Source organism: Myotis daubentonii, chromosome 11, assembly GCF_963259705.1.
Source record: "Myotis daubentonii chromosome 11, mMyoDau2.1, whole genome shotgun sequence".
In the NCBI taxonomy this organism is placed as follows: Eukaryota; Metazoa; Chordata; class Mammalia; order Chiroptera; family Vespertilionidae; genus Myotis; species Myotis daubentonii.
The window spans coordinates 52,116,300-52,130,673 of NC_081850.1; the positions used below are offsets into that span (position 1 = coordinate 52,116,300).

Here is a 14,374-nt window from a genome sequence, read left to right on the forward strand (position 1 = left end):
GAGGGAGGGAGGGAGGGAGGGAGAGAGAGAGAGAGAGAGAGAGAGAGAGAGAGAGAGAGAGAGAGAGAACCTTTCCAGGGATCAAACCCAAAACCTAGGTATGTGCCCTGACTGGAATTAAACCCACAACTTTTTGGTATACGGGACGATGCTCCAACCAACTGAGCCACCTGACCAGGGTTGGCTATCACATTTTTAAGGTTTATAAAAAGAATTTTCTTGTTTGGGTGGACATTTTTGTTTTGTTTTGTTTGGCTCTTGTTCATTTTGTTAGTGGGGGTAGGTTGGGGCGGAGTGATTCTGGGTTGGCTCACTTTGCTGTCCTAACCCAAAGATCCCTGCCGGGGCTGGTCCGCACCTCTCCTCCCTGACCCCCCAATGGGCAAGAGCTTGGCAGCTCCCAGTCCCCAGCCCTTTCAAGTCCCCGGGGTGAGAGAGGCCCACAGGACTAGGCCTCAGCACAGAGTGGGTGTTCAGTCCGTGGTAAAGAGGGAATGAGCAGGGAGTGTTTCATGAAGGCAATATCAGAGGGACCTCAAACGCTTCACGGGGGCGGGCAGGGCACCGAGGTGTGGAAGTAGGAGAGACAGGAACAAGGTGGGGGAGGAGGAAGTTCAGCTGGCAGAGCGCCAGCTGAAAGGAGGAGAGAAGCTGGAGAGGAAGGAAGCAGGGCCTGGGCATGGAGACTGGCCTGGGGCTGCCCCTTGTGTGAGCAAAGCACTTAGCTCTTGTGTCTGGACTCTCAGGGAGAGTGCAGGGGCAGGCACAGGTAGGGAAGCCTGGATCCTGTCTCTCCTCTCCATCTCAGCCCCTCCCCTAGGGAACCTTCTCTGACTGCCTCCCTCCCACTGCCTCCCTGTCCTGGTTTCCCAAGATGCTCAGTGGTTGAGCGTCGATCTATGAACAGAAGGCTACGGTTCAATTCCTGGTCAGGACACATGCGCAGGTCGCGGGTTCCATCCCCGGTGTGGAGTGTGCAGGAGGCAGCCAATCAATGATTCTCTCTTATCATTGATGTTTCTATCTCTCCCTCCCTCTCAGAAATCAATTTTTTTAAAAATGTTTAAAAAAAGAAGCACTGGCTGGTTTGGTTCAGTGGCCCATAGATGGAAGGGTCTTGGGTTTGATTCCGGTCAATGGTATGTACCCCAGTTGCAGGCTCGATACCCGGCCTGATTGGGGCACATGCAGGAGGCAACCAGTTGATGTGTCTCTCACATCGAAGTTTCTCTTTCTCTGTCTCTCCCCTTCCCTTCCACTCTCTCTAAAAATCAATGGGAAAATATTCTTGGGTAAGGATTAACAACAAAAAAGAACCACAGGTAAGGCCTCTGCCGTGACCACACTAGGTATACTCTCCATCACAGGCTACATACTAACAACACACCACAGGTGTGCCCCTGGCCACCCAGTCACGCAAAAAACATAATTACACGGTTGTATACCATCACCACACACTAGCACGCGACAGCACAGTGACACACGCGATTGTAGGCGCACGTGGCACACTGTCGGGCTCCTGCTCTGGGGCCGTGGCCTCTGATTCTCCTGAGAGCTTGCCCTGCCCCCTGGTGGCCACTCCCCAGGCCACTGCCCTCCTGGAAGGACCCTAACTATCCACCCGCTTCTGGGCCTGATTCTGCCCAAAGGAACTTCTACCTTTGAACAGCCTCTTCCCTCCGACTGGCATTCCGACCAGGCCCCCTTGAATGGAGTAGACCGGCCTCCCCCATCAGACGGACGGCGCTGTGAGGCCAGGCCTTCTCAAATAGGGTGGCCACTCTCCCGGTTTGCTTGAGACTGAGGGGCTTTCCAAGACTTGAGAATTCAGTGCTAAAACCGAGACAGTCCAGGCAACCTAGGGCTAGTTGGTGATCCTATTCTCAGACCCACGTGCCTTCAGGGTGGCCTCTCCTCCGACCGGAGCCTTCAGACCCTCTCCAGAGTGGCCTGCCCCTCAGACTGACCCTCCCAAACAAGAGCCCTTCAGCAGCACGTCCCAGACCAGCCTCGCTTCAGAGTGTCGTGTCACACAGGCCCTCTCAGACCCACTCACCTCCACATTAGCCTTCCCCATCAGAGTGACCCTGTCGGAGAGGGTCCCCTCCGGCCTCTCTCCTCTGGCTCTCTCCCCCCTCCCCAGTTTCCTCCCCGCCTCTGCCCTCCTCCAGGAGAGGGAAGCGTGTAAAGATCACCCCCCCTTTCTGTCCCCGGGCTTTAGCCCCGCACCCCGAAACAGGTGCTACCATCCGAGGGTCAGGTTCAGTAGCTCTGGGCTGTGGGCACAGTGAACACGTGGGCCTCAAAACGGAGAGACACAGGTGCAGGGTGCAGAGCTGGGGACTGGAGCCAAACATTCCGTTCTCTCCACGTGAGAGAGAACTTCCTCCGAGCCCCAGCCCAGGGAGTTAGTGAGCTCAACAGCTCTGGGGTGTTCTCAGGGCCGGAGGCTACTCAGGAGGGATTCCTGCCCAGTGTCTCCTGACCACCTCCCTCCCTCTCCCTCCCTCCCGGCTGGCTGCTGGGAGGCAGATGTGTGTGTGTGGGGGGGGGGGGGGGTGCGGATAGACGCCTGTCCAGGAGCAGGAATGAAGGGCAGGCAGGTGGCCGAGAGGGGGCAGCAGAAGCCAGTACAGCCCCAGTTCAGGTCAGAGAGGCACAGTGGCCACAGGCTGGGGTCTGGACCGGCGCAGGAACCCACAGAGGAAGGCAAAGACGGAGGGAGGGACTGACAGAGTTACAGAGATACAGAGATGGAGATGGAGATACAGCAAGAGACAGAGACGCAGAGACTCTGAGACAGTGATGGGGACAGAGGCAGGGAGAAAGGCAGAAAAAGGGAAGACTGAGAGACAAAGAGGAGAAACAGGCAAAGACAGGGATGGAGATGGCTAGAGAGAGACAAAGAGGGCAGCTGAGATAGGAGACGGAGACATCGAGATAGAGATGGGATAGAGAGATAAGGAGAGAAACGCAACCACAGGGACCGGGAAAAGACATATTCAGAGGTAGGGATGGGAGAGACAGAGACAGAGAAAGGAATGGGTTCAGCGAGGAGAGGAGAGGGGCAGAGGCAAATTAGCATTATAGGAATGGGGCACAGAAGGGTGGGGGTCCCCATTCCCAGAGCACCGAGGGAAAACAGAGAACTAGCGAGCCGAGAGGCTGGGCTGCTACGCACGTTGGGCTTGGGATCCAACCCTTCCGCAGCAGCCCTCTTCAGACTCAGACTTACTCCCAAAAAACGACGTCTGCACTTACCCCCGCTCCCCAGAACCACATGGGAAATACTGGGCGTGAAGGAAGAGGCAGCAGCAGATAGCAGTCCAGCCCCTCCAAGGCCAGCAGCCTCTGGGAGGTCAAGGGCAGGACCCCCAAGGAGGGATCCTCCAGGCCCAGGCCAGGTCTGGTTAGAGGCATGACACTGGCCTTCCAGCCACCTTGAGGCGTGAGAAGGGGCTGGTCTCTCGCGGGGCGGGGGGCGGGGAGATGCCCCAGTCCTCCTTTCCATCAGCCTCCCAGGCTCCAGCAGGCCCTCTCCCCTTCCCCTCCTCCCCAGGCCCCACATAATTGCTTTCCCATGTTGCTAATGGAGGCCAGATTGCTGATGCCCAAGCCCTGGGTGGGCGGCTGGTGGGTCAGGGTTGACCCAGGCTCTCAAGGCAGGAAGGCAGCACAGGCCAGAGACCCTCTAATGCAGCCCCGGTACCTCGAGGACAGGGAAGACCCACCCCAGGATGCAATGTCCTTGGCGAGAGTTGGTGGTCCCCGTTCCCTCCACTGCTACTGGGCCTGAGGTTCACACCTGAGCCACACCTCGCAGGGACCAGACAGGCAGGCAGAACTGGGGGTCTGGGGCACAGAGGCAGGCCCACAGCCACTCATCAGATGTCCACCCTGGACGCTGCTTTCATGTGCTCCCATCGCGGGGGCTCTACCGCTTGAAGAGCCGCAGGCCTTTCTACCCCGACATCGGGCCTTTGCTTTCCATGGGGTCTCCCGCCTGGGATACCCCTCTCCTCTAGTCCTGGAGGAGAGCCCGCCACCTTCACGTGAGCCCCTCACCCGGCCCCAAATCCTGTCCAGCCCGGCTCATCAGTGCCGAGGACTGTGCGCTGTCCTCCCAGAGCACAATCCCAGGCAGGCCTGCGAGGCCAGTAAGGAATGTCCATTTTTGAACCCGTCTGAGGAAAAGGATCTGAAGAGTGTGTGTGTGTGTGTGTGTGTTGTGTGTGTGTGTGTGTTGTGTGTGTGTGTGTGTGTGTGATGGAGATTAGCAGCTTGGAGTGCAGGGTCCGTACCTGCTGCGGGGAGTGTATGCCCAGGCTCGCTGCACACGGCCTTGATCCCACTTCTCTCTTGTTCCAGCCACTCAGAGCAGAGCCACGCCTCGCTCCCCAGGTCAGGGCTCGCATCTCACACTGCCCCCACCCCAGCCAGAGGTGCCTATCAACTTGGCCGCAGCCCCCGGCACTCTCAGCCCAGGGTCCTCAGCGAGGAGGCTTCTACAAGAGGGGCCACCAGGCCTGTGGCAGCCAGGGGCCCGCCTCTGAGAAATCAAGGGGCCCAGGAGTCCCAGTTTGGGAGCTAGAAGGGTGTGGGCAGGCTGTGGAGATGGACTGGGCGCACACCGAGGCCTCGCTGTGATCGAACCCTGGGTAAACCTTGTCCTCCACACTTCCGGTCCTGAAGCACAGGTCTGCCCCCTGGTCACACTCCAAGTGGCGCCTCCACCTGCCCAGGCCCTGGATGCCTGCACTCCGACCCCCGTGGCCTGGCTGAGCCCCAGGCCTGACCCGCTAGAACCTCTGGACTGTGTCTCCTAGATTCAGGGCTGACAGTCGCGCCTCCTTGCTTCTCTGCCCCAGTGGGTGGCGCCCAGGCCTGGGCGCTCATGGGGGGCAGCTCTGGAGATGACCCTTGACAGGCTTCTGCCTTGCCAGGACCCAGGAGCCTCCAGGACTGACTGGACACCATCTGGTACCTGCCTCTCTGGGCCCCTCATTCCCCATAAATCTGCCCCCGACCTCCGGGGAGCCGTACCCTACAGAAAGGCAGTCTCTCCCCAACTGTAATTTCTTCCTCCTCCAGGCCTGAGAGGAGGGGTCCCTGGAAGAGGAAAACCCTCCCAAAGCAGGTCTGTCCCGAGGACTCATGAAATGGTGACGTTTAATGAGAACCCCCCACTCCCCTCCCCTGTATATACATCTATAAAAAATTCAAATACAGCAAGTTACCATTGAGTCAGACTAGAAGGGACTGACAGGGCATTAAATACTGTGGGGTCGGAGCAGGGAAAGGGGAGGGTTGTACAAAAGAGGAGCAGAGGTGGGAGACTGAAAAGTATGGGCGCTGGGGGGAGGGGGATGGCTGGGCCCCCCCAGTGTCAGGAGCTTATAATCTGATGGTGGCAACAGAGACCCTGGGACAGACAGGAGGCTGGAGCAGGAGGAGAAACTGTGGGTGTGAGGGGCTCCCCTCAGGCCCCCATGGGCTCCTGGGAGTCGCTGGCGTTGGAGGGTCCAGCCCGAGGGGGCAGGGTCGGGTTGAGGTGGTCTTTGGCGGGCGGGTTAGCTGCGTGGCCCTCCTCCTCTGAGGGGGCGTGGAGGGCCGGCGGGGGGTGGTACGGAGAGGAGTGGCAGGCCCGGGCCCGCCGGGGTCTCTACAAATTGTGTCTGAAAAGAACGCAGAAGGTCCTCCTGCCCGTGTGCAAAATAGAAACCGGGGTCTGCGGGCTCGGCTCCGGCCTCCTGCTCCTCTGCAGGTGCGCTGGCGTGTCCTCACAGGGCGCCGGGCTCTGGGGAGACAGGGCGGGGCTGTGAGGGATGAGGGAGGGGGCGCTCCCCTCCGCTGCCCAGCCTCACTTCACCTACCAGATCAGGAGACTGCTGGCGGTGGCAGCAGCGGCAGCCAGGGCCAGAGTGACAGGGACACGGGCCCCGAAGGGTGCTGAGCGTCCTCCGCCGCTGTCCAGCTCCCCGGTGTCACAGATCTTCGTGGTGGGCGGGGGCGCCAGTGAGCTGGTGGTGCTGGTCGTGGTCTCTGGGGAACATGGGGGAAACTCAGGGCAGGCCGGGGCTGGAGATTCCTGAGGAGCACTGTTCCTGCTTCCAGCATCACACCAGCGCTGACTCCCCACCAGACCGCCCCTGCCTGCCCCCTCAGGCAGACCTGGTTCCCCAAGGCTTAGAGATGATCCCTCTACCCAACGGCCTCCACCAAGAACGTCCAGACAGCAAGAACCAGGAACAGCCTGGCCGGTGTGGCTCAGTGGTTGAGCGTCGAGCAATGAACCGGGAGGTCACGGTTCAGGGCACATGCCAGAGCTGCGGGCTCGATCCCCAGTGGGGGGCATGCAGGGGGCAGCCGATCAATGATTCTCATCACTGATGTTTCTATCTCTCTCTCCCTCTCCTTCCTCTCTGAAATCAGGTATATATATACACACACATATATGTATGTATATGTATGTTTGTTTATTTATTATTATCATTTTTTAAAAGAACCAGGAACAGCGGGGGCTGGACAGACAAATGGGAATGTGGCAGCCACAGCTGAGGGTCAGAGGGGCCAAGGCCCAGGAAGATGGAGGGCGCAGGATAAAGCCAGGCAACAATGCAGGCGGCGGTGGGAGGGGGCGGGAGGGGGGGAGCTCACCAGGAGCCTGGGCCTCGGTGGTGAGGTGCCGTGGCTCCTCAGTCCAGGGGGTGGCGTGGGCAGCCACGCTCCAGTCGCTCCAGGTCCCGATCTCGTTGTCCTTGGCTGCCACCTGGATGATGTACTCCTTCCCGGCGTAGGCATCCGTGATGGTGTGTGCCGTGCCGTCGGACAGCTCCACCTGCAGCCAGACCACAGGGTGAGGGTGGGGTGGGCGGTGGGATGGACCCCTGGGAGTCAGGAGAGTGAGGCACCCCCAGAGGAAGTGAGAACGCTTCTGGGGAGAGAAGAGTGAAGACACCGCTGGGAGGAATGAAGACTTCCCTGGGGGAGTCAGGAGACGTGGAGAATATTCCCGCGGGAGAATAAAGACACCTCAGGGAGGAGACCCCCAGCGGGGAGGATGGTCCGAAGGAGAGTGAGGAAATCTGTAGGGTGACTGGAAGCACCCCCAGGGCAGAATAAAGGGGAACTCTCATCGGTGTTTGGACTCTGCCGTCATCCCAGCTCGGTCACAAACCCCAGCTTGAGACCTGTCCTCAGTCCCAGCCTGGAGGTGAGGAGAGTAACAGGGCGGGAGAGGATGGCACTGTGCCGCCCTCTCCCATCCAGGAGCAGTTCAGAGGGAAGGTTACAAACACAGATATGGAGCTGGGCTGCCTGAGTCCAACCTTCAGCTCCGTTCCCTACCAGCGAGGTGATCAGGTTACTTAGCTTGCACACGCCTTGCGGTCCTCATCTGTAAAGTGGTGTTAACGATCTATCTCACAGAGTTGTAATGAGGACTCACGCACATGGTAAGCACAGGCTTCCGTCAGCTCTGTCAAGAGTTCCAGTTCAGAGCCGGTGTTCCCGGTGCCCAGTGCACCCACCAGCCTGGCCCCATCTGGCCTCCCCTACAAGAAGGCCTCAACGTGGTTATGGCCCTGCCTGAGGCGGAAAGGGGTGGGGGGGCGCTCCAGGGTGGCAGGACAGCAGAACAGCTGCTCCATTTCCTCCTCGAGGCATCCCCACCCCGCCCCCGCCGGCCTTATCAAGCAGGTCTCCCCATCCCCATCCTCCAGGCTGGCCTGCCTGTCCAGCGCCCCTCCCAGGCCCAGGCTGAGCTCTGGTTCATCTCAGCAGCACCCGCCGCCTCATTAAGCCGCCTCGTAAACAGGGGCAGCCGGTGGGGGTGGCGGAGGAGGGGGCTGCTCTGGGCCACGTCTGGCCTCAGGCTTCTTTGGTCCCCGTTCGAATCTCCCCCAGCCTCCCGCCCCACCCCACCCTAGAAAACTGGGGTCTGTGCTACCTGCCCCAAGAGGCTGTGAGTACATGCATGCGTGTGTATGTGCGCAGCTCAGTCCAAGGGAAGTGGGAAGCCCCTCCTATTCCCTCTGAGCCTGTGGCCCTGAGGCAAGAGGCACTGGTAAAGGTCAGGGTCAGGGTGAGAGCCACTTTGGGCCCAGATCTGGGCGTAGGATTTACTAAGCCCTGGAAGACCGATGGGGCCCCCCAGTCCCTCCTCTCCTGGAGTTGGGCTCCAGTTCCATCTCTGGTCCCCAGTCCCCCTTTGCTCTGCAAAGACTCCCTCTGGCTGAGCAGCCCCAGCTCTTTCAGCTCCTCCTTCCTCTTAACCGGATTCAGCCCCCAAGCCCTTCCTTTGACTGTCTCCCAGACCTCCACATCTGCCTTTCCCCAAAGGGAGAGCCATGGGCAAGCAGATCAAATTACCCCTTGGTGGGCCCGTGGTGGGCACCATACCTCTAGGAACGTGCCCCAGCAGCCCAATGCCCTGTAGCAGCCACAACTCCTAGGCCTGGGCCCTTCTTGCTAGGTTGTCACTAATCCCTTAATCCACCTCCTTAAGAGAATGGATCCTCAATTGGCAGGAATTGCAGTCGCTGGCTTTGGCCTCACCCCTGAGCCCTCCATCCAGTCTCCTGGCCTCCCTGCCGAGTTGGGGCCAGAGCAGAAGACACAGGGAAGGGAGACCCAAGCTGGGTCCCAGTATTTGCCTCCCCCTTGTCCATGGGCAGACAGCCCCTGCCAGGCCTCATGGTGCCCATTCTCAAGCAATTCCTGGCCTGCATCTCTCATTTCCTCCTGAAAATCCAAGTGATATTCTTCTCTGCTCTACCCTCCGCACCCTCCACCCCCAATGATACACCTGCCTCTCTCTCAGATCAAGAATCAGGGAGAGAAGGTTCTATTCAGAGCAAAACTCAAGTTCAAGAGCCATAAATCTGGCCAACCGCAATGCCAACGAGACCTGGCATAGGGCTAGCATGTGCCACAGGCCAAGCATGTGTGTGCTATTTGCTCTGCCCACCTCAGTGTGGGGTCGACTCTGCCCATGGTACAAGCCAGTGCACGGTTTTGAAGTGTTAGTCACATGCATGTATGGAGCATGGTTCCTCCTGAGGACCACGTGTGTGTGTGCATGTTCCCGTGTGTGTGGTGGGCAGTATGCCAGGTCCACTGCAAGGCGTGTGCGCCGCGACGCGCGCAGGGCTGCTGCCTGTAGCTCGTTAGCCGGGGAGGGGGGCTTGTGAAACTAGACCCTGGTTATTAGCAATGCATTAGGCTTGGGCAGCTGGCCAGGCGGGAGGGACTCCGGACTCTGTCAGGGAACATGTGAGCGTGTGAGCAGCCTTTGTGGGGGCCAGGCCTGCAACCCGGACAGGCATCCTGGAATCGAATTACGCACTTTAAAGGCTAGCTGGGAGGGGGGCATGAGGAGATGGGGCTGGAGCCTGGTGGATGCGGTGGGGGTACAAGTTGACCCCCAGGTGCCAGCCTGGCTTGCCCCATGGGGCACCCTCCCAGCCCCAGTCCTAGCTCACGGACCTCGTGGGCCAAACACAGCGCCCACAACCCGATGGATCCAGGGCTCTCACAGAGAAAGAACCTCAAGTATGTCCCAGACCCCCTGTCTGCTCCCCAGAGCTCTCCATCATAGCTTGATTAACATTCCAGACCACAGCTGGACCCACACTGTCCCTTGTCCACTGCTTAGTTCCCAGCCCAGGCCACCTTCTGACCCATAACCTTAAGTTGACCCCTAAGCTAAATCTGACTTTGGAGTCCTGACACTACTCATGGCCTGAACTCACACCCTGCACCAAACTTGACTCCATTGCCTAATTCTGACCCCGTGAGCCCATCTGTGAGTCCTTGAGGACGGGACTGTCCTGGACGTTGGGTCCAGCACCAGCCCAGAGACTGGGCCACAGTGTAAGAGGGAGACGCCTGGTCAGGGCTGAGAGCCAGAAGTCAGGAAGCTGCCCGCCCTGCCTGCCATCTCCCTTCCAGCATCTCTCTCTACAACCCAGGGAGCCACAAAGACTGACGTGTTCCCATCTAATTGGAGCCACCAGGAACCCTTAAGGGCCTTTGATAGGACACCTCCCTCAGCTCCATCCACCCTCCCAGGCCCACCTGGTGACTTCTCCCCGCAGAAAGCCTCTCTGACTGCCCTCAGGCTTCACACTGGGACAGTTCCAGTGGGGATACAGCCACTCGGGATCTGGGCAGGGGCGGGGCGGGCACTCACATGCTGCCACTGGTCCTGGATGAGGGGTCGGTAGCGCAGAAAGAACTTGAGCGGAAAGGACTCAGGGTCGGGCCAGGTCGAGGGGGTCTGCCATGTCACCTCCAGCCGGCGAGGGTTGCTGGGCACCGGCCGGGCTACCACGTTTTCTGGAGGATCCGGCTTCACTGTTCAGGAGACATAGCTTTGCTACCACACTGATCCCTGAGAACGACCCAGCCACCATGTCCACCAGCTCACGTCGTCATCATCATGGTTGCCATCCCTCTTCTCTGTCAAGTCTGGCAACTCCATTAACAACCATCTCATTCCTTTCACCTCACATTCCTGTCATCACCAAAGACTGTCATTATAGTCACTGTCACTAGCTCATGATATCAACATCCCAAATTTCATTCCATCATCCCAGCCCATCCTCATGATGACCAGGATCCCAATTACTAAGCCTGTACGATGGTTCTGCCATCACCCCCATCGTCACCTGGATCACCCCCCTCCTGCACCAGCATCATACACTCCCCCCCAAGCCTGGCTTTTCACTTCAACTTTCCCATTCCCAAACCGAGACGTGGCCTCCCTTAGAAGAGTCTGGGTTTGAAGTTGCTCTGTGGGTCCAGGTTGAAAGACAGTCCACAGGTGTGCAGATCTGGGTTGGAGGTAGGCTGAGGATTTGATGGGAGCATATAAGGGCCCAGCTCACGTAGAAACGGTCTGCCTGGGGACCCAACCACGGGGTGGGGAGGCAAGCAGAGGGTCTGGCTGGGTCTGGCTAGCAGTAAGAGAAGGCAAGGGTCTGTCCGGGATGGAGCAGAGATAGGCAGAGGGTCTGGCTGGGATGGGGGCTGGGGAGAGTGCAGTATCTGTCCCACTCCTGTCTCCTGTTCTGACACCTCATTCATCACAGGCCGTAAGGAAGCTATTAGTGTGTGCGTGGGGGGGTGGAGGCTGCAGCTGCACAAGGGTCTGGCCCAGCCTGCCCCCCTCCCCCTTCTGTATGCTGTGGGAGCCAGAGAGATGATGGGAAGAGTTGCTGGAGAGGTCTCTCGGCCCCTGCAGGTAAAGGAGACTCACTCAAATGTTTATAGGTATATACACATGCCACGCATATATGTACACATGTGTATATAAACCATATAGACCTGTGCACACAGTGAACATCCCACCCATGTTCATATATACCTCTGGCACATACCCACTCACACACTCCCACTGAAGTAGGCGGCAGGGACCCCCGCTTCCCACGTACCAATGGTGAACTCGTCAAAGGTGATGGCTGTGGCGTTGTGGCCCAGGGCATTGCTGACACTTATGGAGACCTTGTACTTGATGGTGGAGAACAGGTGCATGTAGCGGATGTGGCAGCGGTTCTTGAGGGCTGGGTCCTTCTCACAGACCATAATTTTGGAGCCGTGCCTGGGGAGGGGTGAGGCCCAGGCACTGTTACCAAAATCAAGGTTCAGGTGGGGCAGAGGCTGGGGGAAGGTCAAGCAAGGCTAGGCTAGGGTCTGGACTGTGGGCACAGGGTGAGGGAAGGGTGGGGAGAGGTCAGAGGTCAGGGCTGGAACTGGGTGGCAGGCGTGTCTACTCACATCACAGTCACATTGAAGGTGTTGGGGATGTAGGTGGGGACGGGCAGATGCCAGCTGCAGTAGAAGCCCTTAGGGTAAGTGTTGGAGCGGCAGCTGAGCACGGGCTCCCGTGGCGGCACTGGGGTGAAGACAGCATGGTCAAGGCACTCCTGGAGCCCCCAGTCCCCTGCACTAGCATGGGGACAGGTGGGCCCCAGAACCCCAGCTCTCCCCTTCCAACCCATCAGCAATGCCAGAGGTTGAAGGGGAGGGGGGACTGTCAGCGAGGGCCTGAGGCTTCCCAGGCCACAGAGAGCCAGATGTTTAATTAAAGAAAAACAAGGGCTGTAAGGAGAGGGAGCCCCCCCCCCACCTGCTCAATGGAGGCGGGAACTGTGGGGAGCAGGGGGCTGCGGGCCTCAGCTCATCAATCACAGGATGGAGGTGATGTCTGGGGGAATCAGACCAACCCGCATCTCCTGCCACACTGTGTCCATCCCCAGACTGTGTCACAGCGGCCGGAGGGAGTCTGGTTGCTGGGGTGATCAGGGTGCACTCCCTGGAGAAGACACCCCAGGCTTCCTCTCAGAAGAGAACGAGAAACATGAGGCCAGGCCTGGTGGTTCCACGGGAGCAGCAGCATTGGGTGGCTGCCCACGTTTGTACCTGTACATGTCTGCATGTGTGGGCATGAATGTTACATGTGTGGCATGAACGAGTGACCCGTGATGGGATGTAGGTACATGTGTAGGAGCACCTATGTGCATGGCTCTCAGAGTGTGTGCCCACGTATGATTGCATGTGTGCATTTGCCTATTGAGAGGAAGCTGCTATTCCCTTGGTGGGCACCTCATCCCAGCCCTAGCCCTGGTTTCTCCATCAGAGACCCTTTAAGAAGCCTTTTACGTGGTCAGCAGCTGTCTTCACTTCGAAATGGAGAGGCCCAGAGAGGGAGAGGGCCTGCCTGGGGTCACACAGCAAGTCAAAGCTGGGGCTGTGCCCCAGGACGGGGATACCACCTACGTGACCACACAGATACACTTGGGGCGTCTTTTCTGCTGTCTAACCACACTCTGATGCCATGAGCACCGAGTCCAGCTGCCCCGCCCTCAGGCACGGGGTAAGGCGTGAGGACAGCCGGCTCAGGTTCCTGGAAGGAGGCAGCTCCTGTGATCTGAGCCAGGCAAGGAATGTCCTCGGCGGCTCCAGGGACACTGACACCTCCCTGCCGTGCCCCCTCCCTCCCTCCCCGCCCCCTGCCTGACAGGTGGACAGGAAATAGGAGGGGGGAGTTCAATAAGCCAGGGACAGTGACGGGGAGTGCATGTCTATGCTTGCTGAGTGGCCATGGTGACACACGGGGAACTGTGGGCTTTCGTCCACAGTGTGCACGTGACTGTGAGTGACTCTGTGTGATTGTGTGTACAAACATGTCCAGCATGTGTGAGTATGTACGTATGTATTTGTGCTGACCCCCCAGGGCCCCATCTGGCTTGGCAGCAGGAGAGATGAGGGGCTCCGAGAGGCATCGGGGAAGCTTGGGTGTCGCAGGTGGAGTGGGCAGTGCTGTGGACAGAGGCAGCTGCGTGCCCCAGGCCTGCAAGGGAAAGCCAGAGCCCAGCTGAGCCCCCACAACCTGCGTTCTGCTCACTGCTGTCTGCCTCCCCTGGGAAGCCTTCCAGGCCCTGGGTCCGTCTCATGTCTGTTTCATGTTCATACTGTGTGCCTCTCGGATCCCTTCCCTATCTGCCTAGGGGCACAGAGGCGTGGGGTGGGGGTGGGGGTGGGGGGGTGGGGGGCGGCCAAGGACACAGGAAGTGCCTTGTGGGGGCCTGTGGGCCAGGCCAGAGTTGGCAGCCACCCCAGGAGGAAAGGACATTCCGAGGTCGGCTGAAAAGCTTCCACTCCTCCCTTCTGCCGCCACCCCCCCTCACCCCCAGCTTCAAAGGAGAAGGGCGCTGGGGGGTGGGGGGTGGGGACTGAAGCCTGCAGAGTCAGCTCCCTGCCGCCTGGGACTCTCGGGAGGGCAGAGCGGGCCATGGCACTGGCCTCACGGGCCCCCTCCCCCGGCCAGCCTCCCCACTGACCGGCCTCTGCCATTCCTCAGGCCATCGCCCCCCCTCAAACCAGCCTCCCCCTCAAACAAGTTTCCCTCTCTAACTGGGCAGGTCATGGAGGGCTGGGGGGCCAGGCAGGGCTTTGTCTGTCATCTGGCTATTCCTGCCTGGCCCTGGGCCCTGAGTAGGGAAGGGCTTGGGTTTCCTGACAGGGACCAGGTTTCTCAGAGGGAAAAGGAGGAAAGAAAAACAAAGAAAAGGAAGAAAAGGAGTGACTTGCTGCAGCTGGAGCCCAGCTGAGGGGCCGGGTGGGTGGAGGTGGGGGTGCTGGGAGAGACCAAGTGTGAGGCTGCGGGACAGTGTGCGAGCAGGAGGCCTGCTGAGAGTGCAGTTTAAGACGGTGCAGTTGTGAGGCTGAGTAACTCTTGAGAGCCTTCATGTGTGTGGCGGAGACGCTGGGCAGTCGTGTAGCCGTGTGATTGGCTGTGTGTGACTCAAGGAAAGGCTGCTCGCGTTTGAGACTGTCTCTGTGCGTGCGGCTGTGCCGGGGGCACCCCACG

General features: G+C 59.2%; 1 protein-coding gene across 3 annotated transcripts in view; it reads right to left on the minus strand.

The window, feature by feature from the left end:
* Positions 1 to 5,152: 5,152 nt before the first annotated feature.
* Positions 5,153 to 14,374, minus strand: part of CNTFR (ciliary neurotrophic factor receptor) — a 40,924-nt gene continuing 31,702 nt past the window's right edge. For all 3 annotated transcript variants that reach the window (XM_059657194.1, XM_059657192.1, XM_059657193.1), the window contains 6 exons: positions 11,779 to 11,896; positions 11,436 to 11,602; positions 10,193 to 10,356; positions 6,658 to 6,838; positions 5,874 to 6,042; positions 5,153 to 5,797 (listed from right to left, as the gene is read on the minus strand). In XM_059657194.1, the coding sequence (XP_059513177.1) occupies position 5,797; positions 5,874 to 6,042; positions 6,658 to 6,838; positions 10,193 to 10,356; positions 11,436 to 11,602; positions 11,779 to 11,896 (800 nt within the window). In that variant the 3' untranslated portion in view covers positions 5,153 to 5,796. The remainder of the gene's footprint in view (positions 5,798 to 5,873; positions 6,043 to 6,657; positions 6,839 to 10,192; positions 10,357 to 11,435; positions 11,603 to 11,778; positions 11,897 to 14,374) is intronic.